We start from the raw sequence: 26,273 nt of genomic DNA on the forward strand, positions 1-26,273 counted from the left end.
TGCGGTGTGCCCAAAAAGTGGTTTACCCCCACACATGGGGTATTGGCGTATTCAGGAGAAATTGCATAACAAAATTTATGGTTACAATTCTGTTTTTACTTGTGAAAATAAAAAAAATGGTTCTGAATTAAGATGTTTGCAAAAAAAAGTTAAATGTTCATTTTTTCCTTCCACATTGTTTCAGTTCCTGTGAAGCACGTAAAGGGTTAATAAACTTCTTGAATGTGGTTTTGAGAACCTTGAGGGGTGTAGTTTTTAGAATGGTGTCACACTTCATTATTTTCTATCATATAGACCCCTCAAAATGACTTCAAATGTGATGTGGTCCCTAAAAAAAAATGGTGTTGTAAAAATGAGAAATTGCTGGTCAACTTTTAACCCTTATAACTCCCTAACAAAAAAAAATTTTGTTTCCAAAATTGTGCTGATGTAAAGTAGACATGTGGGAAATGTTATTTATTAACTATTTTTCGTGACATATCTCTCTGATTTAAGGGCATAAAATACAAAGTTTGAAAATTGCTAAATTTTAAAAATTTTCGCCATATTTCCGTTTTTTTCATAAATAATCGCAAGTAATATTGAAGAAATGTTACCACTAACATGAAGTACAATATGTCACGAGAAAACAATCTCAGAATCAGTGGGATCCGTTAAAGCGTTCCAGAGTTATAACCTCATAAAGTGACAGTGGTCAGAATTGCAAAAATTGGCCTGGTCATTAAGTACCAAATTGGCTCTGTCACTAAGGGGTTAAAACATACTTTTTCTTGTGTGTGTTTCTAGAAGCTAATTGATGAAAGGATTATAAAAGATATTTAAAAATCTAGATGACTTTGACGTCGACATTTGGACAAATATAATTTGACAAACAGTATGGCAAGTGCTTGCATATGCTTTTGTCTTGTGCATATGTCGTACGTCTGCAAACATACAAATGTAAGCTTCATGTTACAGTTAAGGGTGAAGGGGAACCTTTCAAGTGAAAGCAAAGAATTGCAAACACCAGACCAGAGACAACTCTATGAGGCCTGTCACACACGTCCAGATAATTCCGGTACCGGAAAAATCGTTATCCGTGTCCGTGTCTCCATGTGCTCACGTGGCACATCAGTGTGGCACACGTTCGGCAGCCGTGTGCCGTCCGTGTGCCGACTGGGTACCAGACGCACCGTGCAGGAGACAACGCCACAGTTAAGCGCTGTCCCCTGCTTTGGGTGCTGAATCCAGAATTCATTCCTTCTTCCCAGCAGCGTTCGCTGGAGCGAAAGAATGAAAAATCATTTTTTTTTTGTTAAAATAAAGTTCCCGGTAATCTCCCCCGTCCCTCCCCCTGTGCGCCCGCCCGCTGACATTAAAATACTTACCCAGCTCCCTCGAAGCTTCCTCTCAGCGTTGCAGCTCTTCCTGTATGAGCGGTCAAGTGGTGCTGCTTATTATAGTGATGAATATGCGGCTCCACATTTAACAAGTTTATTAACCCTTCAGGTGCTCCACAGGAATTTTTGGAATGTTTAAAAAAAATTAACATTTAACTTTTTTCCACAAAAATTATTTCAGATCCAATTTGTTTTATTTTACCAAAGGTAACAGGAGAAATTGGACCCAAAAAGTTGTTGTTCAATTTGTTCTGAGTATGCTGATACCCCATATGTGGGGGTATACCACTGTTTGGGTGCATGGCAGAGCTCAGAAGGGAAGGAGTGCCATTTGACTTTTCAATGCAAAATTGACTGGAATTGAACGCCATGTTGCATTTGGAGAGCCCCTGATGTGCCAAAACAGTGGAAAACCCCCACAAGTGACACCATTTTGGAAAGTAGACCCCCTAAGGAACTTATCTAGATGTGTAGTGAGCACTTTGAACCCCCAAGTGCTTCACAGAAGTTTATAATGTAGAGCCATAAAAATAAAAAATCATATTTTTTTCACAAAAATTATTTTTTCGTCCCCAATTTTTTATTTTCCCAAGGGTAAAACGAGAAATTGGACCACAAAAGATGTTTTCCAATTAGTTCTGAGTACGCTGATACCCCATATGTGGGGGTAAACCACTGTTTAGATGCATGACAGAGCTCGGAAGGGAAGGAGCACCGTTTGTCTTTTTCAACTCAGAATTGGCTGGAATTGAGATCAGATGCCATGTCGCGTTTGCCTGATGTGCCTAAACAGTGGAAACCCCCACAAGTGACCACATTTTGGAAAGTAGACCACCTAAGGAACATCTAGTTGTGTGGTGTGCACTTTGAACACCCAATTGTTTCGCTAAAGTTTATAATGTAAAGCCGTGAATATTAAAAAAAATTTTTTTCCACAAAAATGATATTTTAGCCCCCAATTTTGTATCTAGAGAAATTGGACCCCAAAAGTTGTTGTACAATTTGTGCTGCGTACGCTGATACCCCATATGTGTGAGAAAACTACTGTTTGGGTGCATGGCAGAGCTCAGAAGGGAAGAAGTGGTATTTTGGAATGCAGACTTTTATGGAATGGTCTGAGGGTGTCACGTTGCGTTTGCAGAGCTCCTGATGTACCTAAATAGTAGAAACCCCCCACAAGTGACCCCATATTAGAAACTAGACCCCCAAGGAGCTTATCTAGATGTGTTGTGAGAATTTTGAACAACCAAGTGTTTCACTAAAGTTTATAATGCAGAGCCGTGAAAATAAAATACATTTTTTTCACACAAAAATGATGTTTTAGCCCCAAAATTTTTATTTTTTCAAGGGTAACAGGATAAATTGGATCACAAAAGTTGTTGTTCAATTTTCTTGAGTACGCTGATACTCCATATGGGGGGGTAAACCACTGTTTGGGCGCACAGCAAAGCTCGGAAGGGAAGGAGCATTGTTTTACTTTTTCAACGCCGAATTGGATGAAATTGAGATCGGATGTCATGTTGCGTTTGCAGAGCAACTGATGTGCCTAATCAGTGGAAACCCCCCAATTATAATTCCAACTCTAACTCAAGACACCCCTAACCCTAATCACTACCCAAACCACAACCCTAACCCGAACACACCCCTAACCCTAATCCCATCCCTAACCATAACCCTAACCACACCCCTAACTCTGACACACCCCTAATCCAACCGTAAACGTAATCCAAACCCTAACCCTAACTCTAGCCCCAAACCTAACTTTAGGCCCAACCCTAACCCTAACTTTAGCCCCAACCCTAACCCTAACTTTAGCCCCAACCCTAACCCTAACCATAACCCTAATGGGAAAATGGAAATAAATAGATTTTTTTATTTTATTATTTTGCCTTTACTAAGGCAGTTATAAAGGGGGGTTTTATATACAATTTATAGTGGGTTTTTATAGCGGGTTTTTATGTCAAGAAATATTTTTTGCATCACCACATTTTGAGAGCTATAATTTTTCCATATTTTGGCCCACAGAGTCATGTGAGGTCTTTTTTTTTTGCGGGACGAGTTTTGTTAGGCAGAATTAACAAAATCAGCAATTCATAAATTTCTTTTTTGGGGGGGCATTTATACTCTTCCGCGTTTGGTAAAATTGATAAAGCAGTTTTATTCTTCTGGTCAGTATGATTCCAGTGATACCTCATTCTTTTTTTTTTATGTTTTGGCACTTTTATACTATAAAAATTATTTATTAGAGAAAATAATAATTTTTGCATCGCTTTATTCTGAGGGCTATAACTTTTTTATTTTTTTGCTGATGATGCTGTATGGCAGCTCGTTTTTTGCGGGACAAGATGAAGTTTTCAGCGGTATCATGTTTATTTATATCTGTCTTTTTGATTGCACGTTATCCCACTTTTTGTTTGGCCATATGGTGATAAAGCATTATTTTTTGCCTCAATTTTTTTCTACGACGTTCACTGAAGGGGTTAACTAGTGGAACAGTTTTATAGGTTGGGTCATTACAGATGCGGCGACACTAAATATGTGTACTTTTACTGTTTTGTTATTAACATAAAGAAATGTATTTATTGAAGCATTTTTTTTCTTTATTTAGGATTTTTTTTTTTTACACGTTAATATTTTTTTTTAACTTTTTTACTTTGTCCCAGGGTGGAACATCACCGTATAGTCTCAGATCGCTGATCTGACACTTTGCAAAGCACTGTGTCAGATCAGTGATCTGACAGGCAGTGCAGGAGGCTTGCTGACGCCTGCTCTTAGCAGGCACTTGCAAGCCCCCTCCCTGCAGGACCCCCGCGGCCACCTTGGATCCGGGGCCTGCAGAGAAGAGACAGGAGGAGATGCTAGGAACAACGCAATCACATCGCATTGTTCCGAGGGTCTCAGGGAAGCACGCAGGGAGCCCCCTCCCTGCACGATGCTTCCCTATGCCGCCGGAACGCTGCGATCATGTTTGATTGCAGTGTTCCGGGGGTTAATGTGCCGGGAGCAGTCCGTGACCGCTCCTGGTAAATAGTACTGGATGTCAGCTGTGATAATCAGCTGACAACCTGGCCGCAATTGGCCGCACTCCCCCCGTGAGCGCAGCTGATCGCATATGACGTACTATCCCGTCGATGGTCATATGGGCCCAGGTCACCTCAACGGGATCGTACGTCTATTGTCAGAAAGTGGTTAAAGCACCACTATGGTATTTTGTTTTATTTCCCAATTGGAATAATATCATTAACCCCTCTGTGACCTTAGACGTACTATCCCGTCGAGGTGCCCTGGGCTTATCTGACCCTGGACGGGATAGTACGTCATAGCCGATCGGCCGCGCTCACGGGGGGAGCGCGGCCGATCGCGGCCGGGTGTCAGCTGCGTATCGCAGCTGACATCCGGCACTATGTGCCAGGAGCGGTCACGGACCGCCCCCGGCACATTAACCCCTGGCACACCGCGATCAAAGATGATCGCGATGTGCCGGCGGTGCAGGGAAGCACCGCGCAGGGAGGGGGCTCCCTGCGGGCTTCCCTGAGCCCCCCGCAGCAACGCGATGTGATCGCGTTGCTGCGAGGGTCTCCTCACCTCCCTCCCTGCTCGAGCCCCGGATCCAAGATGGCCGCGGATCCGGGTCCTGCAGGGAGGGAGGTGGCTTCACAGAGCCTGCTCAGAGCAGGCACTGTGAAGCAGCCTGCACTCCTATCAGATCAGTGATCTGACAGAGTGCTGTGCAAACTGTCAGATCACTGATCTGTGATGTCCCCCCCTGGGACAAAGTAAAAAAGTTAAAAAAAAATTTTCCAAATGTGTAAAAAAAATAAAAAAAAATATTCCAAAATAATGAAAAAAAAAAAATATATTATTCCCATAAATACATTTCTTCATCTAAATAAAAAAAAAAAAACAATAAAAGTACACATATTTAGTATCGCCGCGTCCGTAACGACCCGACCTATAAAACTGTCCCACTAGTTAACCCCTTCAGTAAACACCGTAAGAAAAAAAAAAAAAAAACGAGGCAAAAAACAACGCTTTATTATCATACCGCCGAACAAAAAGTGGAATAACACGCGATCAAAAGGACAGATATAAATAACCATGGTACCGCTGAAAGCGTCATATTGTCCCGCAAAAAAAGAGCCGCCATACAGCATCATCAGCAAAAAAATAAAAAAGTTATAGTCCTGAGAATAAAGCGATGCAAAAATAATTATCTTTTCTGTAAAATAGTTTTTATCGTATAAAAGCACCAAACCATAAAAAAATGATATAAATGAGGTATCGCTGTAATCGTACTGACCCGAAGAATAAAACTGATTTATCAATTTTACCAAACGCGGAACGGTATAAACGCCTCCCCCAATAGAAATTCATGAATAGCTGGCTTTTGGTCATTCTTCCTCACAAAAATCGGAATAAAAAGCGATAAAAAAATGTCACGTGCCCAAAAATGTTTTCAATAAAAACGTCAACTCGTCCCGCAAAAAACAAGACCTCACATGACTCTGTGGACCAAAACATGGAAAAATTATAGCTCTCAAAATGTGGTATTGCAAAAAATATTTTTTGCAATAAAAAGGGTCTTTCAGTGTGTGACGGCTGCCAATCATAAAAATCCGCTAAAAAACTCGCTATAAAAGTAAATCAAACCCCCCTTCATCACCCCCTTAGTTAGGGAAAAATAAAAAAAAATGTATTTATTTCCATTTTCCCATTAGGGCTAGGGTTAGGGCTAGGATTAGGGTTAGGGTTAGGGCTAGGGTTAGGGCTAGGGTTAGGGCTAGGGCTAGGGTTAGGGCTAGGGTTAGGGCTAGGGTTAGGGTTAGGGCTAGGGTTAGGGCTAGGGTTAGGGCTAGGGTTAGGGTTAGGGTTAGGGCTAGGGTTAGGGCTAGGGTTAGGGTTAGGGTTAGGGCTAGGGTTAGGGCTAGGGTTAGGGTTAGGGCTAGGGTTAGGGCTAGGGTTAGGGTTAGGGCTAGGGTTAGGGTTAGGGCTAGGGTTAGGGCTAGGGTTAGGGTTAGGGTTGGGGCTACAGTTAGGGTTGGGGCTAAAGTTAGGGTTAGGGTTTAGATTACATTTACAGTTGGGAATAGGGTTGGGATTAGGGTTAGGGGTGTGTCAGGGTTAGAGGTGTGGTTAGGGTTACCGTTGGAATTAGGGTTAGGGGTGTGTTTAGATTAGGGTTTCAGTTATAATTGGGGGGTTTCCACTGTTTCGGCACATCAGGGGCTCTCCAAACACGACATGGCGTCCGATCTCAATTCCAGCCAATTCTGCGTTGAAAAAGTAAAACAGTGCTCCTTCCCTTCCGAGCTCTCCTGTGTGCCCAAACAGGGGTTTACCCCAACATATGGGGTATCAGCGTACTCAGGACAAATTGGACAACAACTTTTGTGGACCAATTTCTCCTGTTACCCTTGGGAAAATACAAAACTGGGGGCTAAAAAATAATTTTTGTGGGAAAACAAAAAGATATTTTATTTTCACGGCTCTGCGTTATAAACTGTAGTGAAACACTTGGGGGTTCAAAGTTCTCACAACACATCTAGAAAAGTTCATTGAGGGGTCTAGTTTCCAATATGGGGTCACTTGTGGGGGGTTTCTACTGTTTAGGTACATTAGGGGCTCTGCAAACGCAATGTGACGCCTGCAGACCATTCCATCTAAGTCTGCATTCCAAATGGCGCTCCTTCCCTTCCGAACCCTCCCATGCGCCCAAACGGTGGTTCCCCCCCACATATCGGGTATCAGCGTACTCAGGACAAATTGGACAACAACATTTAGGGTCCAATTTCTCCTGCTAACCTTGGAAAAATACAAAACTGGGGGCTAAAATATAATTTTTGTGGAAAAAAAAATATTTTTTATTTGCATGGCTCTGCGTTATAAACTGTAGTGAAATACTTGGGGGTTCAAAGCTCTCACAACACATCAAGATGAGTTCCTTAGGGGGTCTACTTTCCAAAATGGTGTCACTTGTGGGGGGTTTCTACTGTTTAGGTACATTAGGGGCTCTGCAAACGCAATGTGACGCCTGCAGACCATTCCATCTAAGTCTGCATTCCAAATGGCGCTCCTTCCCTTCCGAACCCTCCCATGCGCCCAAACGGTGGTTCCCCCCCACATATGGGGTATCAGCGTACTCAGGACAAATTGGACAACACCTTTTGGGGTCCAATTTCTCCTGTTACCCTAGGGAAAATACAAAACTGGGGGCTAAAAAATAATTTTTGTGGGAAAAAAATTTTGTTTTATTTTTATGGCTCTGCATTATAAACTTCTGTGAAGCCCTTGGTGGGTCAAAGTGCTCACCACACATCCAGATAAGTTCCTTAGGGGGTCTACTTTCCAAAATGGTGTCACTTGTGGGGGGTTTCAATGTTTAGGCACATCAGTGGCTCTCCAAACGCAACATGGCGTCCCATCTCAATTCCTGTCAATTTTGCATTGAAAAGTCAAACGGCGCTCCTTCCCTTCCGAGCTCTCCCATGCGCCCAAACAGTGGTTTACTGCCACATATGGGGTATCAGCGTACTCGGGACAAATTGGACAACAACTTTTGAGGTCCAATTTCTTCTCTTACCCTTGGAAAAATAAAAAATTGGGGGCAAAAATATAATTTTTGTGAAAAAATATGATTTTTTATTTTTACGGTTCTGCATTATAAACTTCTGTGAAGCACTTGGTGGGTCAAAGTGCTCACCACACCTCTAGATAAGTTCCTTAGGGGGTCTACTTTCCAAAATGGTGTCACTTGTGGGGGGTTTCAATGTTTAGGCACATCAGTGGCTCTCCAAACGCAACATGGCGTCCCATCTCAATTCCTGTCAATTTTGCATTGAAAAGTCAAATAGCGCTCCTTCCCTTCCGAGCTCTCCCATGCGCCCAAACAGTGGTTTACTGCCACATATGGGGTATCAGCGTACTCAGGACAAATTGGACAACAACTTTTGAGGTCCAATTTCTTCTCTTACCCTTGGAAAAATAAAAAATTGGGGGCAAAAATATAATTTTTGTGAAAAAATATGATTTTTTATTTTTACGGTTCTGCATTATAAACTTCTGTGAAGCACTTGGTGGGTCAAAGTGCTCACCACACATTCAGATAAGTTCCTTAGGGGGTCTACTTTCCAAAATGGTGTCACTTGTGGGGGGTTTCAATGTTTAGGCACATCAGTGGCTCTCCAAACGCAACATGGCGTCCCATCTCAATTCCTGTCAATTTTGCATTGAAAAGTCAAATAGCGCTCCTTCCCTTCCGAGCTCTCCCATGCGCCCAAACAGTGGTTTACTGCCACATATGGGGTATCAGCGTACTCAGGACAAATTGGACAACAACTTTTTGGGTCCAATTTCTCCTGTTACCCTTGGTAAAATAAAACAAATTGGAGCTGAAGTAAATTTTTTGTGTAAAAAAGTTAAATGTTCATTTTTATTTAAACATTCCAAAAATTCCTATTAAACACCTGAAGGGTTAATAAACTTCTTGAATGTGGTTTTGAGCACCTTGAGGGGTGCAGTTTTTAGAATGGTGTCACACTTGGGCATTTTCTATCATATAGACCCCTCAAAATGACTTCAAATGAGACGTGGTCCCTAAAAAAAAATGGTGTTGTAAAAATGAGAAATTGCTGGTCAACTTTTAACCCTTATAACTCCCTAACAAAAAAAAAATTGGTTCCAAAATTATGCTGATGTAAAGGAGACATGTGGGAAATGTTACTTATTAAGTATTTTGTGTGACATATCTCTGTGATTTAATTGCATAAAAATTCAAAGTTTGAAAATTGCGAAATTTTCAAAATTTTCGCCAAATTTCCGTTTTTTTCACAAATAAACGCAGGTACTATCAAAGAAATTTTACCACTATCATGAAGTACAATATGTCACGAGAAAACAATGTCAGAATCACCAGGATCCGTTGAAGCGTTTCGGAGTTATAACCTCATAGAGGGACAGTGGTCAGAATTGTAAAAATTGGCCTGGTCATTAACGTGCAAACCACCCTTGGGGGTAAAGGGGTTAATGTATGTTCACTTTCTCCAGTTAAATACTTACTGGTTTCCGTCTTCTACTGTTCTCAGCTCCAATCCTATCTAATTCTGCTAGTTGTGATCTGCTGGATCGATCCAGTGTTTGCTGGGAACAGCAGAAGTCATTTCTCAATGAATGTCTATAAGAGCCGTAAGGAGGCCAGAAAGAGGCTCGCAGAGACTTACACTGAGAGAATGTAACCATTAGCTCTGACTAAGGTACGGACTGGGGCTGAAATTCAGCCCTGGCATTTGAAATCACACAGGCCCGTGTTGTCCCCGTCCCCAAGACCCGGATGAGATATATTACTAATGTTACCTTGGATGGAGGAAATGAAGATTTTCTAGAAGATCAATATGTCTAATGATACCTGTGGCCTGCTGGGGTAAGTGACAGAGTCAGCAACTTTATGCTCCATCACAACTCTTAACAGTATGAATGTCTTGAGAACACTGATTCTGTTAACAACGTAGCAAACGAGGCGGCCCATGACCAGACGGGCCCTTCTGGCATTTGCCAGAATTGCCAGATGGCCAGTCTGGCCCTGCTCTGACTTCAGTCAGGTGCTGCAATCACAAGCTAGCAGAACGGGAAGGGAGCAACACCAGGAAGAGCAGAAAACAAATTCAGAGATTTTGTCAAGGTGAATAAAGGGAATGAATCCATTATTACATTTCATATAAAAAAATATTTATTAGACGATTCTTTCTTTTCAGAGCTATTCCTTTGATCTTTCAAGCAAATCTCCAGAAGAATCAGGAATTCCACTAAATGATGTTACTGCATAAGTAAGATGAAATATAATATTACTATGTCTCTTTTTCATTGTAACTTTCCTAGTAATTCTTAACCCTGTTCATTACATACAGTTGTGCTCAAAAGTTTACATACCCCAGCTGAATTTTTTTCTTTCTTGGCCTTTTTTCAGAGAATATGAACAATAACACAAAACTTTTTTCTCCACTCATGGTTAGTGGTTGGGTGAAGCCATTTATCATCAAACTACTGTGTTTTCTCTTTTTAAATCATAATGACAACCCAAAACATCCAAATGACCCTGATCAAAAGTGCACATACCCCATTTCTTAATACTGTGTATTGCCCCCACTAACATCAATGACAGCTTGAAGTCTTTTGTGGTAGTTGATGATGAGGTTCTTTATTTTCTAAGATGGTAAAGTTTAAACTCTTCTTGGCAAAAAGCCTCCAGTTCCTGTAAATTCCAGGGCTGTCTAGCATGAACTGCGCACTTGAGATCTCCCCAGAGTGGCTCAATGATATTGAGGTCAAGAGACTGAGATGGCCACTCCAGAACCTTCACTTTGTTCTACTGTAACCAATGACAGGTCAACTTTACCTTATGTTTTTTATCGTTGTCATGTTGGAATGTCCAAGTACGTCCCATGCGCAGCTTCTGGACTGAAGATTGCAAATTTGCCTCCAGTATTTGCTGATAACATGCTGCATTCATCATTCCGCCAACTTGGACCAAGTTTCCTGTGCCTCTGAAGCTCACACATCCCCAAAACATCAGCAATTCACCTCCGTGCTTTACAGCAGAAATGGTGTTCCTTTCATCATAGGCCTTGTTGACCTCTCTCCAAATGTAAGGCTTATGGTTGTGGCCGAAAAGTTCAATTTTGGTCTCATCACTCCAAATTACCTTGTTCCAGACGTTTTGAGGCTTTTCTCTGTACTGTGTTGCATATTTTAGGTGAGATACTTTGTGGCATTTGTGCAGTAATGGCTTTCTTCTGGCGATTAGACCATGCAGCCCATTTTTCTTCAAGTGCCTCCTTATTGTGCATCTTGAAACAGCCACACTGTTAGTTTTCAGAGAGTCCAGTTTTTCAGCTGATATTATTTGTGGATTTTTCTTTGCATCCCTAACAATTTTCCTGGCAGTTGTGGACGAAACCTTTGTTGGTCTACCTGACCGTGGTTTTGTTTTTACAGAGCCCCTGATTTTCCCTTTGTTACATCACAGTTTGAATGCTGCTGACTGGCATTATCAGTTCCTTGGATATCTTTTTGTATCCCTTTCCTGTTTTATACAGTTCATCTACCCTTTCCCGTAGATCCGTTGACAATTCTTTTGCTTTCCTCATGACTCACAATCCAGAAATGTCAGTGGCAGGAGAAAAGATGCAAGAGTCTGTCTTGATCCCAGAAACTCACTCAGCTTTTATGCACACACACTGATTACTAGGGTTGAGCGAAATTGATCGGCCAATTTCATAAGTTGCCAACTTTCGGCAAACTCGGATTTCATGAAACCCAACCCGATCCCAGTGTGGGATCGGCCATGCGGTACGCGATCTTCGTGCCAAAGTCACGTTTCAGACTTCAGAGTGTGGGCAGCGTGATGACATAGGTCTCAGTCCCCACCATCTTAGAGAAGGGCATTACAGTGATTGGCTTGCTTTCTGCGGTATCACAGGGGCTATAAAGGGGCGTGCACGCCGACCGCCATCTTACTTCTGCCGATCTGAGCATAGGGAGAGGTTGCCGTAGCTTCTTCTGAAGCAGGGATATTGTTAGGAAGGGAAGATTTACCCCCAAACCGCTTTTGCTGTAGCGATTTCCACTGTCCAACACCACTTTTTCTTTGCAGGGACAGCGGAGGCTAGATTTCTGTGCATCAGCTCTATAGCTTATAAGGCTCCCTGATAGCTGCATTGCTGTTTGTACGCCGCTGTGCAAACCAACTGCTTTTTTCAAAGCAAAAATCCTGTTGCTCCTTCTTTTTTGCACAGTTTTCTTGTTTCTTTGTGCACACTCTTGTGTACAGCAGTCCTTTTTATTGCTGCCATACTTTGATAATTGTAGGGAGATTGAAATTCTACTACAGCCCTTGTATTTTTTGATATATCTGCCATCCACTTTCTGCCACTCAAACTGTGTAGTGTAATACAGTGGGCCTAATTTTTTCCTGCATTCTCCCACACCTAAAAAAGGGAGATTTAAATTGCCACTGAGTGCATCTGCGTCAGTCCTGTTTGTGGCATATCTGTCATCCACTGTCTGCCATTCAAACTGTGTAGTGTAATACAGTGGGCCTGATTTTTTCCTGCATTCTCCCACACCTAAAAAAGGGAGATTTATATTGCCACTGAGTGCATCTGCGTCAGACCTGTTTGTGGCATATCTGTCATCCACTTTCTGCCACTCAAACTGTGTAGTGTAATACAGTGGGCCTGATTTTTTCCTGCTTTCTCCCACACCTAAAAATGGGAGATTTATATTGCCACTGAGTGCATCTGCGTCAGTCCTGTTTGTGGCATATCTGTCATCCACTTTCTGCCACTCAAACTGTGTTGTGTAATACAGTGGGCCTGATTTTCCCAGCAGTCTCACACACCTATAAAGGGAGATTTAAGATCTCACAACAAGTTTACATACACCTTCTAACTGGTTTTACAGTACCATATAACGTTTGTTAGTTTGGTTACATTTTTCCAAGAATGAGGAAGTCTGGTGGAAGAGGTCGTGGCCGTGGGCGGTCATTGCCAGCTAGTAATGATGGTAGTGGTGGTGGAGCATCAGATGGTCGTGGGAAAAGCAATATAGCACCTAAGTCTCGAGTTGTTGAGCCAGCATCATTGTCTGGCTACACAAGGCCTCGAACGCTCCCTTTTCTGGGAGTAGGAAAACCGCTTTTAAAGCCGGAGCAGCAGGAATAAGTTTTGGCTTTCCTTGCTGACTCTGCCTCTAGCTCTTTCGCCTCCTCTTCGGAAAGTGCAAAATTTAAAAGCAGCGTGTCATCAGTGGATGCTCCCGGCCAGGAACAAGTCGCTTCCTTGTGTCTTTGACCCAGAACAACAGAGAAGGATGCGTCAGGCGACACAACGGGTTACTCCATGGAGCTCTTTACACATACTGAGCCTGGGTTAGAAAGGGAAATTGTTAACAGGCCATGCCCGATACAAGATGAATCGGACATGGAGTGCACAGATGCACAGCCACAGCTATTTAATTATGCTGTTCCATTGACTCAGATAAGAACATTGCCCTCGCAGTGTACTGAGCCAGAATCTGACCCTGATGAGACTATGGTGCCCCGTCCCGAAAGCTATAGCAGCGGCTTACACGGTGACACAGAAGAAGATGCACAGGACATAGAAGAGGAGGTGATAGATGACCCAGTTGTTGACCCAGATTGGCAGCCATTGGGGGAACAGGGTGCCGCTGGCAGTAGCTCTGAAGCAGAGGAGGAGGAGCCGCAGCAGGCATCAACATCGCAACAGCTTTAATCTGGCAGGCCCGTATCTGGCCAAAAACGTGTGTCAAAACCAAAAACAGTTGTAGGACAACGTGGTCATCCGGTTACAGTAGCTCAGTGTGCAATGCCTGAAAAGGTATTCCATAGTAGGAAGAGTGAAGTCTGGCAATTTTTTAACCAAGATCCGAATGATCGGTGCAAAGTGATCTGTAAGAAATGCTCAAGGACCTTTAGCAGAGGTCAGAATGTCAAAAATTTAAATACAAGTTGCATGCGTAGACATTTAACCACCATGCACTTGCAAGCCTGGACTAACTACCAAACGTCCCGTGAAGTTGTTGCCCCTGCTCACAATGAAGCTAGTCAGCAACGCTACATTCCTTCCCTCACTGTAAACCCACCATTTATGACACCACCTGCAGCAAATGTGGAGGTATCGTCGCAAGGCCAAAGCAGTCAGGGAATCACCAGGTTATTGGTAGGAAACACTGTATGTAGGCCAACAGCAAGAATACCATCACCAATCCTCTCTCAGTCTGCCATGTCCACCACCCCACCACCACCCCCACCATATGCAGCTCTCCAGTTCAGCTAACCCTACAAGAGACTCTCCTTAGGAAAAGGATGTACTCATCCTCTCATCCGCGTACACAGGGTTTGAATGCCCACATTGCTAGACTAATCTTGTTAGAGATGATGCCCTACCGGTTGGTTGAAAGCGAAGCTCTCAAAGCCCTGATGGCCTACGCGGTACTATGCTATGACCTACCCAGTTGACACTTCTTTGCAAGAAAAGCCATCCCAGCCCTCCACCAGCATGTCAAAGACCGCATTGCCCATGTACTGAGGCAATCAGTCAGTAGAAAGGTGCACCTCACAACAGAAGCATGGACCAGTAGGCATGGCCAGGGACGTTACGTCTCTATCACGGCGCACTGGGTTAATGTGGTGGATGCAGGGTACACAGGGGACAGCCATAGTGGCTCAGTTCTGCCTAGCCCACGGTCTATGAAACAGTTGGCTTTAGGCATTTGCCCCTCCTCCTCCTCCAGAAGCGAAAGCTCGTCCACACAGCGCAGTCACACAACCACTCCATCCGCAGATGCCAGTGTTGCAACCGTGGTGTCCCATTATGGAACAGCTTGTGGGAAGCGTCAGCAGGCTGTGTTCGAAATGAAGTATTTGGGTGACAGACACACAGCGGAAGTTCTGTCCGACTTCTTGCAGCAAGAAACTAAGTCATGGCTGGGCAGTGTACATCTTGAGGCAGGCAAGGTAGTCAGTGATAACGGAAGGAATTTTATGGCTGCCATAGCCCTTTCACAACTGAAACACATTCCTTGCCTGGCTGACACCTTGAACCTGGTGGTGCAGTGCTTCCTGAAAAGTTATCCGGGGTTATCCGCCCTGCTCCTGAAGGTGCGAAGACTTTGCTCGCACATCTGCCATTCGCCCGTACACTCCAGCCATATGCAGAACCATCAACGATCTTTGAATCTTCCCCAGCACCGCCTAAAAATCGACGTTGCAACAAGGTGGAACTCCACACTGCACATGCTTCAGAGGCTGTGCGAACAGAGGCGTGCTGTTATGTATTTGTGGGAGGATACACACAAACAAGCAACTCTTGTAGACCATTTGGTTCAGGCATTCCCAGCACACAGCGGCGGTGATGGTTCTCACACGAGCTGCAGGGGGCAACATGACAGAGGTGTTAGAGGTGCACAAATCAGAAGTGGCATTGGACAGAGGGGTTTTATGACCAGGTTGTGGAGTGATTTCGCAATGACCGCAGACACGACAGGTACTGCAGCATCAATTTAAAGTGACAGGAGACAATATTTGTCCAGTATGGTTACTAACTATTTTTCCTCCCTTATCGATGTTCTCCCTCACAAGTCATTCCCATTTGATTACTGGGCATCCAAAATAGACACCTGGCCTGAATTGGCAGAATATGCATTACAGGAGCTCGCTTGCCCAGCAGCTAGTGTGCTATCAGAAAGAGTATTCAGTGCTGCTGGGTGAATACTGACCGAAAAAAGGAGTCGTCTGGCTACCCAAAATGCTGATGATCTAACCTTCATTAAAATGAACCAATCATGGATTTCTAATTATTTTGCCCCAACTTTCCCGGCTGACACCTAGCTTTCCAGTAAAAAGGTCTTGCTTTTGGACTGATCTTACTGACTGTTCCAATTTCTGCATTTGCAGCTGCTGTATGTCCAGCATACGCCATTTTTACGCCTCCCTAAATGGGCTGACTCCCCCCACGGGGCCGTGGTCACCACTTGGCGCAAGCACCCGTGCAAGTGCCGTTTGGCTGAAGAGGTGGGTGTGCCCACTTTTGGGCGACGGCACTGGCACAGGGTCCCTCATAGTACACTGAAGTGTCTCTGGCGGTGTTGGTGCGCACCCAACGTCAGACACACCGTTGTAACATGAGGGGCCCTGGGCCATTACCGCCGGCCACGAGAGAGTGTTCCCCCCCCAGCTCAAACAGTGCTCTACCACTTGCAAAATTATCTCTCCCTGCTCCACCACTGTTTAGTCTATGCGGTTAAATCCTTCAATGGCACTGCCAATACCAATTTGCTGACATGTGTGATGCTACTAAAAATATACTGGGGCCTTGTCCTACATTTACACCAGTTAATACTTTGCGCCAAATACCACTGTCTGCAAGTCAGTAGAGGAGCCCACCCCTGTACCTAGGTATGCCACATGTTTATTTAATTTTTTTTTTTTTGCTAGACATTAACATCAATTTATTATTTTGGACTACTAACTGTTTCAGACACTCCTTCCAATAGTCCTCCGCTGACCACACCAATGCTGCCTGTGTACCCCTGGAACCTATTTAAACCTGCATCGAGCCGACTTTTTTATTATAGGCCTAGTAAGTCTGTCTGCGGTCCCTCCTTCCAATTGTCCTCCGCTGACCACACCAATGCTGCCTGTGTACCCCTGGAACCTATTTAAACCTGCATCGAGCCTACTTTTTTAGTTTAGGCCTAGTAAGTCTGTCTGCGGTCCCTCCTTCCAATTGTCCTCCGCTGACCACACCAATGCTGCCTGTGAACCCCTGGAACCTATTTAAACCTGTATCTAGCCTCCTTTTTTTATTTTAGGCCTACTAAGTCTGTCTGCGGTCCCTCCTTGCAATCATCCTCCGCTGACCACACCAATACATCCCGTGTACCCCTGTAACCTTTTTTAAACTGCATTGAGCCAACTTTTGTGTTTAAGGCCTACTACCAGTGTCTGTCTGCGCCACTTAATACAGCTGTCCTCCTCTTTAAAAAGCTGAGCTTCAATTGTCAGGTTTTCAGCCTATCGGAATTTGAAAACTGCATTGGGGCTACAAGTTTGGTTGGGGCCTACAAACGGTGTCTGCTGCTCCTAGGTGTTCTCCTGGTTTACTTGCCTTAGCTTCAATCTTCAGGCTTTCATTAAGTAGTTTTAATATTAAACTGAATTTGGTCTACTAGTTTGGTTGGGGCCTACTAACGGTGTCTGCCGCTCCTAGGTGTTCTCCTGGTTTACTTGCCTTAGCTTCAATCTTCAGGCTTTCATTAAGTAGTTTTAATATTAAACTGCATTTGGCCTACTAGTTTGGTTGGGGCCTACTAACGGTGTCTGCCGCTCCTAGGTGTTCTCCTAGTTTCCTTTCCTGAGCTTCTATCTTTAGGCTTTCATTAAGTAGTTTAAATATTAAACTGTATTTGGCCTACTAGTTTGGTTGGGGCCTTCTAACGGTGTCTGCCGCTCCTAGGTGTTCTCCTGGTTTTCTTGCCTTAGCTTCAATCTTCAGGCTTTCATTAAATATTTTTAATATTAAACTGCATTTGGCCTACTAGTTTGGTTGGGCCTACTAACGGTGTCTGCCGCTCCTTGCTGTTCTCCTCCACTGAACAAAGCAGTGCCGCCTGTTTACTACTGTTACCAATTTTGAACTGCATTTAGCCTACTTACTGATTTGGGCATACTCACTGTGTCAGCCTCTCATTACAGTTGTCCTCCACTGAACAAAGCAATGCCGCCTGGTTAGTCCTGTTACCAATTTTGAACTGCATTTAGCCCACTTTATTATTTGGGCCTATATCTGTGTTTCCTCCTCATCCTGCCCATTGCCCAGCCAGTGCTAGATGAGTCTGCTGGTACATTGACCCACACCATTACATTCCCTTTGCACTCTACACAGCCAGAATCTGACCCTGCTGAAAGTCAGGTTCCCCTTCCAGCATACTATACCACCTTACACGGGGACAAAGAGGAAGGTGCAGATGAAAGTGCAGGTTCCTCCATCACGTGGGGGGGCATACTCGTTGGCGACGTCACTGGCACAGGGCCCCTCATAATACGCAAAAGTGTCGCTGCCAGTGGGAGGCGCCCCCACCGTGCAAACACACCACCGTACTTTGGGGGGCCCTGTGCCAGTGCCTTGCAAAGTTGAAATACTTACCTCTCCCTGCTCCACTGCCATGACGTAGTCGTAGTTTCCTGGGCCCACTAAAAACTTGAACCAGCCCTACCCCCCACAACTTTAGCCAAATGACCCCCCATGTTATGAACTGGTGATTCAGAACCACAATGGACCTGGTGGTTAAGAACACTGAAAATGACCTGATAGTTACTAATAACATAGGACAAGCTCTGAGACGTGGGAACTCTGCTGACCGCAATCCCTAATCCTATCAAACCACACTAGAGGTAGCCGTGGAGCGCTCCTGACCAGACCTAGGCGCCTCAGGCACAGCCTGAGAAACTAGCTAGCCCTGAAGATAGAAAAGTAAGCCTACCTTGCCTCAGAGAAATTCCCCAAAGGAAAAGGCAGCCCCCCACATATAATGACTGTGAGTAAAGATGAAAATACAAACACAGAGATGAAATAGATATTAGCAAAGTGAGGCCCGACTTACTGAATAGACTGAGGATAGGAAAGATAGCTTTGCGGTCAGCACAAAAACCTACAAACAACCACGCAGAGGGCGCAAAAAGACACTCCGCACCGACTAACGGTACGGAGGTGCTCCCTCTGCGTCCCAGAGCTTCCAGCAAGCATGACAAACCAATATAGCAAGCTGGACAGAAAAAATAGCAAAACAAAAGTAACACAAGCAGAACTTAGCTTATGCAGGGAAGACAGATCACAAGAACGATCCAGGAGAGAGCAAGACCAATACTGGAACATTGACTGGAGGCCAGGAACAAAGAACTAGGTGGAGTTAAATAGAGCAGCACCTAACGACTTAACCTCGTCACCTGAGGAAGAAAACTCAGAAGCCGCAGCCCCACTCACATACACCAGAGGAAGCTCATGAACAGAACCAGCCGAAGTACAACTCATGACCACAGAAGGGAGCTTGACCACAGAGTTCACAACAGTACCCCCCCCCCTTGAGGAGGGGTCACCGAACCCTCACCAGAGCCCCCAGGCCGACCAGGATGAGCCGAATGAAAGGCACGAACCAGATCGGCAGCATGAACATCAGAGGCAAAGACCCAGGAATTATCTTCCTGACCATAACCCTTCCACTTAACCAGGTACTGGAGTTTCCGTCTCGAAATACGAGAATCCAAAATCTTCTCCACTATATACTCCAACTCCCCCTCAACCAAAACCGGGGCAGGAGGATCAACGGATGGAACCACAGGTGCCACGTATCTCCGCAACAATGACCTATGGAATACATTATGGATGGAAAAAGAAGCTGGAAGGGTCAAACGAAAAGACACAGGATTAAGAACCTCAGAAATCCTATACGGACCAATGAAACGAGGCTTAAACTTAGGAGAGGAAACTTTCATAGGAATATAACGAGACGACAACCAAACCAAATCCCCAACACGAAGTCGGGGATCCACACAGCGCCTGCGGTTAGCGAAACGTTGAGCCTTCTCCTGGGACAATGTCAAATTGTCCACTACATGAGTCCAAATCTGCTGCAACCTATCCACCACAGTATCCACACCAGGACAGTCCGAAGACTCAACCTGCCCTGAAGAGAAACGAGGATGGAAACCAGAATTGCAGAAAAACGACGAAACCAAAGTAGCCGAGCTGGCCCGATTATTAAGGGCGAACTCAGCCAAAGGCAAAAAGGACACCCAATCATCCTGATCAGCAGAAACAAAACATCTCAGATATGTTTCCAAGGTCTGATTGGTTCGTTCGGTTTGGCCATTTGTCTGAGGATGGAAAGCCGAGGAAAAAGACAAATCAATGCCCATCCTAGCACAAAAGGCTCGCCAAAACCTTGAAACTAACTGGGAACCTCTGTCCGAAACGATGTTCTCCGGAATGCCATGTAAACGAACCACATGCTGGAAAAACAATGGAACCAAATCAGAGGAGGAGGGCAATTTAGACAAGGGTACCAAATGGACCATCTTAGAGAAGCGGTCACAAACCACCCAAATGACCGACATCTTCTGAGAGACAGGGAGATCCGAAATGAAATCCATAGAGATATGTGTCCAGGGCCTCTTCGGGACCGGCAAGGGCAAAAGCAACCCACTGGCACGAGAACAGCAGGGCTTAGCCCGAGCACAAGTCCCACAGGACTGCACAAACGAACGCACATCCCGCGACAGAGACGGCCACCAAAAGGATCTAGCCACCAAATCTCTGGTACCAAAGATTCCAGGATGACCAGCCAACACCGAACAATGAACCTCAGAGATAACTCTACTCGTCCATTTATCAGGGACAAACAGTTTCTCCGCTGGGCAACAGTCAGGTCTATTAGCCTGAAATTTTTGCAGCACCCGCTGCAAATCAGGGAAGATGGCAGACAAAATTACCCCCTCTTTGAGAATACCTGCCGGCTCAGGCAAACCCGGAGAGTCGGGCACAAAACTCCTAGACAGGGCATCCGCCTTCACATTCTTAGAGCCCGGAAGGTACGAAACCACAAAGTCAAAACGGGAGAAAAACAGCGACCAACGAGCCTGTCTAGGATTCAACCGTTTGGCAGACTCGAGATAAGTCAAGTTCTTGTGATCAGTCAAGACCACCATGCGATGCTTAGCTCCTTCAAGCCAATGACGCCACTCCTCGAATGCCCACTTCATGGCCAGCAACTCTCGATTGCCAACATCATAATTACGCTCAGCAGGCGAAAACTTCCTGGAAAAGAAGGCACATGGTTTCATCACCGAGCCATCAGAACTTCTTTGTGAAAAAACAGCCCCTGCTCCAATCTCAGAAGCATCAACCTCGACCTGGAACGGGAGCGAAACATCTGGCTGGCACAACACAGGGGCAAAAGAAAAACGATGCTTCAACTCCTGAAAAGCTTCCACAGCAGCAGAAGACCAATTGACCACATCAGCACTCTTCTTGGTCAAATCAGTCAATGGTTTAGCAATACTAGAAAAATTATTGATGAAGCGACGATAAAAATTAGCAAAGCCCAGGAACTTTTGCAGACTCTTCAGAGATGTCGGTTGAGTCCAATCATAAATGGCCTGAACTTTAACAGGGTCCATCTCGATAGTAGAAGGGGAAAAAATGAAACCCAAAAATGAAACCTTCTGAACACCAAAGAGACACTTTGACCCCTTCACAAACAAAGAATTCGCACGCAGGACCTGGAACACCATTCTAACCTGCTTCACGTGAGACCCCCAATCATCCGAGAAGACCAAAATATCATCCAAGTATACAATCAGGAATTTATCCAGGTACTCTCGGAAGATGTCATGCATAAAGGACTGAAATACTGATGGAGCATTGGAAAGCCCGAATGGCATAACCAGGTACTCAAAATGGCCCTCGGGCGTATTAAATGCTGTTTTCCATTCATCGCCCTGTTTAATACGCACAAGATTATACGCACCACGAAGATCTATCTTGGTGAACCAACTAGCCCCCTTAATCCGAGCAAACAATTCAGACAGCAGCGGCAAGGGGTACTGAAATTTGACTGTGATTTTATTTAGAATGCGGTAATCAATACAAGTTCTTAACGAACCATCCTTCTTGGCCACAAAAAAGAACCCTGCTCCTAATGGTGACGAGATGGGCGAATATGACCCTTCTCCAAGGATTCCTTTACGTAACTCCGCATAGCGGCGTGCTCAGGCACAGACAAATTAAACAGTTGACCTTTAGGAAATTTACTACCAGGAATCAAATCGATAGCACAATCGCAATCCCTATGCGGAGGTAGGGCACTGGACTTGGGCTCATCAAATACATCCCAGTAATCCGACAAAAACTCTGGGACCTCAGAAGGAGTGGATGATGAAATAGACAGAAATGGAACATCACCATGTACCCCCTGACAACCCCAGCTGGACACAGACATAGATTTCCAATCCAATACTGGGTTATGGACTTGTAACCATGGCAACCCCAACACGACCACATCATGCAGATTATGCAACACCAAAAAGCGAATATCCTCCTGATGCGCAGGAGCCATGCACATGGTCAGTTGGGTCCAGTACTGAGGCTTATTCTTGGCCAAAGGCGTAGCATCAATTCCTCTCAATGGAATAGGATACTGCAAGGGCTCCAAGAAAAACCCACAGCGCCTAGCAAACTCCAAGTCCATCAAATTCAGGGCAGCGCCTGAATCCACAAATGCCATGACAGAATAGGATGACAAAGAGCAGATCAAAGTAACGGACAAAAGAAATTTCGACTGTACCGTACCAATGGTGGCAGACCTAGCGAACCGCTTAGTGCGCTTAGGACAATCGGAGATAGCATGAGTGGAATCACCACAGTAAAAACACAGCCCATTCCGACGTCTGTGTTCTTGCCGTTCAGCTCTGGTCAAAGTCCTATCACATTGCATAGGCTCAGGTTTATGCTCAGATAATACCGCCAAATGGTGCACAGTTTTACGCTCACGTAAGCGTCGATCGATCTGAATGGCCAAAGACATCGACTCATTCAGACCAGCAGGCATAGGAAATCCCACCATGACATCCTTAAGGGCTTCAGAGAGACCCTTTCTGAAAATTGCTGCCAGCGCACATTCATTCCATTGAGTGAGCACAGACCACTTCCTAAACTTCTGACAATATATCTCTACCTCATCCTGACCCTGACACAGAGCCAGCAATTTTTTCTCTGCCTGATCCACTGAATTAGGTTCATCATACAGCAATCCGAGCACCAGAAAAAACGCATCAATATCACATAATGCAGGATCTCCTGGCGCAAGGGAAAATGCTCAGTTTTGAGGGTCGCCACGTAATAAAGAAATAATGATCTTAACTTGTTGAACTGGGTCACCAGAGGAGCGGGGTTTCAAAGCCAGAAATAGTTTACAATTATTTTTAAAACTCAGAAACTTAGCTCTATCTCCAGAAAACAAATCAGGAATAGGAATTCTAGGTTCTAACATAGAATTCTGAACCACAAAGTCTTGAATATTTTGTACTCTTGCAGTGAGATGATCCACACAAGAAGACAGGCCTTTAATGTCCATCACTACACCTGTGTTCTGAATCACCCAAATGTTTAGGGGAAAAGAAAGACAAAACACAGTGCAGAGAAAAAAAATGGTCTCAGAACTTCTCTTTTCCCTCTATTGAGAAGCATTAGTACTTTGGGCCTCCAGTACTGTTATGAACTGGTGATTCAGAACCACAATGGACCTGGTGGTTAAGAGCACTGAAAATGACCTGATAGTTACTAATAACATAGGACAAGCTCTGAGACGTGGGAACTCTGCTGACCGCAATCCCTAATCCTATCAAACCACACTAGAGGTAGCCGTGGAGCACTCCTGACCAGACCTAGGCGCCTCGGGCACAGCCTGAGAAACTAGCTAGCCCTGAAGATAGAAAAGTAAGCCTACCTTGCCTCAGAGAAATTCCCCAAAGGAAAAGGCAGCCCCCCACATATAATGACTGTGAGTAAAGATGAAAATACAAACACAGAGATGAAATAGATATTAGCAAAGTGAGGCCCGACTTACTGAATAGACCGAGGATAGGAAAGATAGCTTTGCGGTCAGCACAAAAACCTACAAACAACCACGCAGAGGGCGCAAAAAGACACTCCGCACCGACTAACGGTACGGAGGTGCTCCCTCTGCGTCCCAGAGCTTCCAGCAAGCAAGACAAACCAATATAGCAAGCTGGACAGAAAAAATAGCAAAACAAAAGTAACACAAGCAGAACTTAGCTTATGTAGGAAAGACAGATCACAAGAACGATCCAGGAGAGAGCAAGACCAATACTGGAACATTGACTGGAGGCCAGGAACAAAAAACTAGGTGGAGTTAAATAGAGCAGCACCTAACGACTTAACCTCGTCACCTGAGGAAGGAAACTCAGAAGCCGCAGCCCCACTCACATCCTCCAGAGGAAGCTCATGGACAGAACCAGCCGAAGTACCACTCATGACCACAGGAGGGAGCTTGACCACAGAATTAACAACACCCCCAATTTCCAATGCCTAACTATTATTATAAGGTAAATTAAGATTGACAAGCTTCAGTAACAAGAATGGATGTTTTTGCCATTAAAATGGGCACTGTAGGTGTTTTCCTGGCCTCCACCCACTGCCGACTATGCTTCCCCATTGACTTGCATTGGGTTTCGTGTTTCTGTCGATCCCCGACTTTTCGCGATAATCGGCCGATTCCACTCAATCGACTTTTAAGATAGTCGGGTTTCGCGAAACCCGACTCGATTCAAAAAAAGTAAAAGTCGCTCAACCCTACTGATTACAAGCAAACAGGTCACAGGTGAAAATGTTACCTTTAGTAGCAATTCAAACCCATTTATGTCAACTTCTGTGCATGTTATCAGGCCAAAATAACCAGGGTATGTGAACTTTTGGTCAGGGTCGTTTGGATGTTTTGGGTTGTCATTATGATTTAAAAAGAGAAAACACAGTAGTTTGACAATAAATGGCTTCACCCAACCACTAACCATTAGTGGAGAAAAAAATTTGGCAAAATTTAAAGCAAAAATTGAACTGGGGTATGTAAACTTGTAAGCACAACTGTATGATGTAAACTTACTTCATATGCCAGCTCCCTGACTTTTGAGTAAGCTGGCACAACAAACCTACATCTTTCCCCACACATGGTGGCTGATTTTATCAGCTTCATGTGCCTCTAACACAATTGGGTGGAGTGGGGCTCTGCCTGGAGTTGTTAGCCTGTTAAATCCTGCTGTCAATCTCTGACAGTGGCATTAAACACAAGCTGACAAGGGTGCGTGTCATTCTACAATCCCTTAGGCTTGCCTATGATGGGTAGGCAAGGTGCCGATGGGTTGCCATGACAGCCAAGGGTCTGCTGAAGACCCTCATGCCTGTTATTGTAAACCTTCTGTGAAAGCCAGTTTGTGGCTGGCATTTATAGGAGATTACAATTTTCAGTATACATAGCAGTGCTCAAGCGATCAGATGATTGCAACTTCAAGTCCTCTAAGGGGACTAACAAATCAAATAAAAGTGAAAAAAGTTCAAATCCCCCTCCTTTTGCCCCATTGAAAATGAAACCACACATCAGTGCTAATGCTAACCACTGTGAATGGGCATTTGGGCACCAGAACTTGACAATGAAGCATTAGAAGGTGGCCTGCTTTAATGGATAACCTTTTTTACATCATGTGGGAAGTTGGGTATAATTCTTTAAGCAAAAAGTACAATTCCCAGTTATACAAGTTATGGGGGAGTATTTATGGTCACCTACCTATTACCCATTGCAGGATTTTATCAATTGTATTTCAAGAAAATCTTTCTTCTTTTTTTTTTTTTAAGGTTGTCATGGAAATGTGTGGACCAACAGTAATGAAATGGATTTAAAAAGAAGTGGCCAAATCTTTTTTGAGTCTGTTTTATGTGTGGCGAATATAACATCAAATGGAAAAAATATTTTCTTTTTTACATGTGCATAAAATGTATCCAAGAAATATTGTTACATTGGTGGACTATTTGTTAGTTCAAAAACTTTAAACTTTACATTAGATCTATTAAATAGTCCAACCGTGATCCTCTGTCATTACAAATGTCTGAAACAGATAAGTAAGCTTAAAGATCTCCTTGATAATTAAAATATTTTGGTCTGTATTCCCCAAAGTCCAAGAACTAAAATTACTTTAGATAATGTAATTGCAGCTGATTTTATAATTTAGTGCACTCAGAAAACCTCAGTGCGACTCGTCATTCAAAGACATATGCATAATACTGAAATTTGCAACCTAGATTTCTTAGGCTTTTTCTTATTTTGTATTGTATGTAAAATAATGTTATTCAGAGTCAGATTTGTTTTAAAGTTGTTTTCGACAAATTCAAAATTGGTCTAACTGCCATATTTGGAGTCTGTAATTAATTTCTCCTTTAATAAGGGGCAATTATCATCTGTCTCTTGGGCAGACACACCGCATGTGCAGCCGGTGCAGCTGCTCCGGGGACCGGAGGTGGACTGCACAGATCAGTCCTGCTTACTGCCCGTGCTTCCTTCTGATACAGCAGCGTGGCTGGATGATGTCACCATTCAGCACGTGGCTGTGCCAGAGAGAAATCTGCCGGCGATACAGATTCTGTAGCTGCCGGGGAACGTGTGGAGAGGTGGAGGTGAGTGGTGCTGTGTGTGTGTGTCTGTCTGTGTGTGGATGTGTGTGTGGCTGCGGTGAACATGAAGAGAGGTGACTGGTGTGTG

General features: G+C 44.3%; 1 protein-coding gene across 8 annotated transcripts in view; it reads left to right on the forward strand.

Annotated features, from left to right (window-relative positions):
* LOC138656775 (uncharacterized) overlaps window positions 1-25,681 on the forward strand; it is a 304,597-nt gene extending 278,916 nt beyond the window's left edge. For all 8 annotated transcript variants that reach the window (XR_011316968.1, XM_069744017.1, XM_069744011.1 and 5 more), the window contains 2 exons: window positions 10,127-10,198; window positions 25,373-25,681. Coding sequence is in view for 7 of the 8 variants with exons in the window: in XM_069744017.1 (XP_069600118.1) it covers window positions 10,127-10,198 (72 nt within the window). In the remaining variant the exon portion in view is untranslated. The remainder of the gene's footprint in view (window positions 1-10,126; window positions 10,199-25,372) is intronic.
* Window positions 25,682-26,273: the final 592 nt, after the last annotated feature.

The sequence above is a fragment of the Ranitomeya imitator genome, chromosome 1 (genome assembly GCF_032444005.1).
Source record: "Ranitomeya imitator isolate aRanImi1 chromosome 1, aRanImi1.pri, whole genome shotgun sequence".
Lineage (NCBI taxonomy): Eukaryota > Metazoa > Chordata > Amphibia > Anura > Dendrobatidae > Ranitomeya > Ranitomeya imitator.